This window comes from Plectropomus leopardus, unplaced genomic scaffold (assembly GCF_008729295.1).
Source record: "Plectropomus leopardus isolate mb unplaced genomic scaffold, YSFRI_Pleo_2.0 unplaced_scaffold31191, whole genome shotgun sequence".
NCBI lineage: Eukaryota > Metazoa > Chordata > Actinopteri > Perciformes > Serranidae > Plectropomus > Plectropomus leopardus.
The window spans coordinates 1-586 of NW_024634030.1; the positions used below are offsets into that span (position 1 = coordinate 1).

Consider the following 586-nt stretch of genomic DNA (forward strand, 5'->3'; position numbering starts at 1 on the left):
TTTAACAGCCACCTTCCCAAGACCATACTTGTTTTTCCCAACATACACGTCGATACCTGGACTGATCCTGACTGAATTCTGAGGCACTGAACCGTACGAGTCCTCCTTCCATTCCAGAAACTCGAAGTTGTCTCTGTTCACCAGGATTTCAAACGGAGAGCCACGATGCTCTTTCTTTCCGTCGGGGTAGAGGCAGTAGGGACCCTTGTCAGGGTTGTAGAACCCCGCCGATGACCCATATTTGGCAACATAATCAGTGCGCCCAACATATCCGTTGTGGATGGACACTGCTCCGTTGGGGATAGAGCCGTCAAACGTTTGCCATTCCAGGTTGGTTTGATCCACGTTGACCGAGACAGCCTGGTGCCGGTTGTCCTGAACCCCTTTGAGAGCAACAGCTCTCACAGCCGAAATCATTTCATTGGTGGGTTCCTCTTTCACAGGGATAACAGGAACCCTGTCCTCCAGACTTTGGTTCAGTGACAGTTCTGAATAAGTGGAAGAATAAAAGATATGAACAATGTCAGTGTTTTTTAGGCTGAGTATGAAATAAATGCTTTCAACGGCAAAACAAAAACTGCCCCCT

At 48.1% G+C, this 586-nt stretch overlaps 1 protein-coding gene across 1 annotated transcript; it reads right to left on the reverse strand.

Moving 5' to 3' along the window:
• Nucleotides 1-6: 6 nt before the first annotated feature.
• LOC121938702 (natterin-4-like) lies at nt 7-570 on the reverse strand (the record flags this gene model as incomplete). Its single annotated transcript, XM_042481874.1, has 1 exon — nt 7-570. A coding segment is annotated over one exon (564 nt), but the record flags the coding sequence as incomplete, so codon positions are not given.
• Between the last annotated feature and the right edge of the window lie 16 nt (nt 571-586).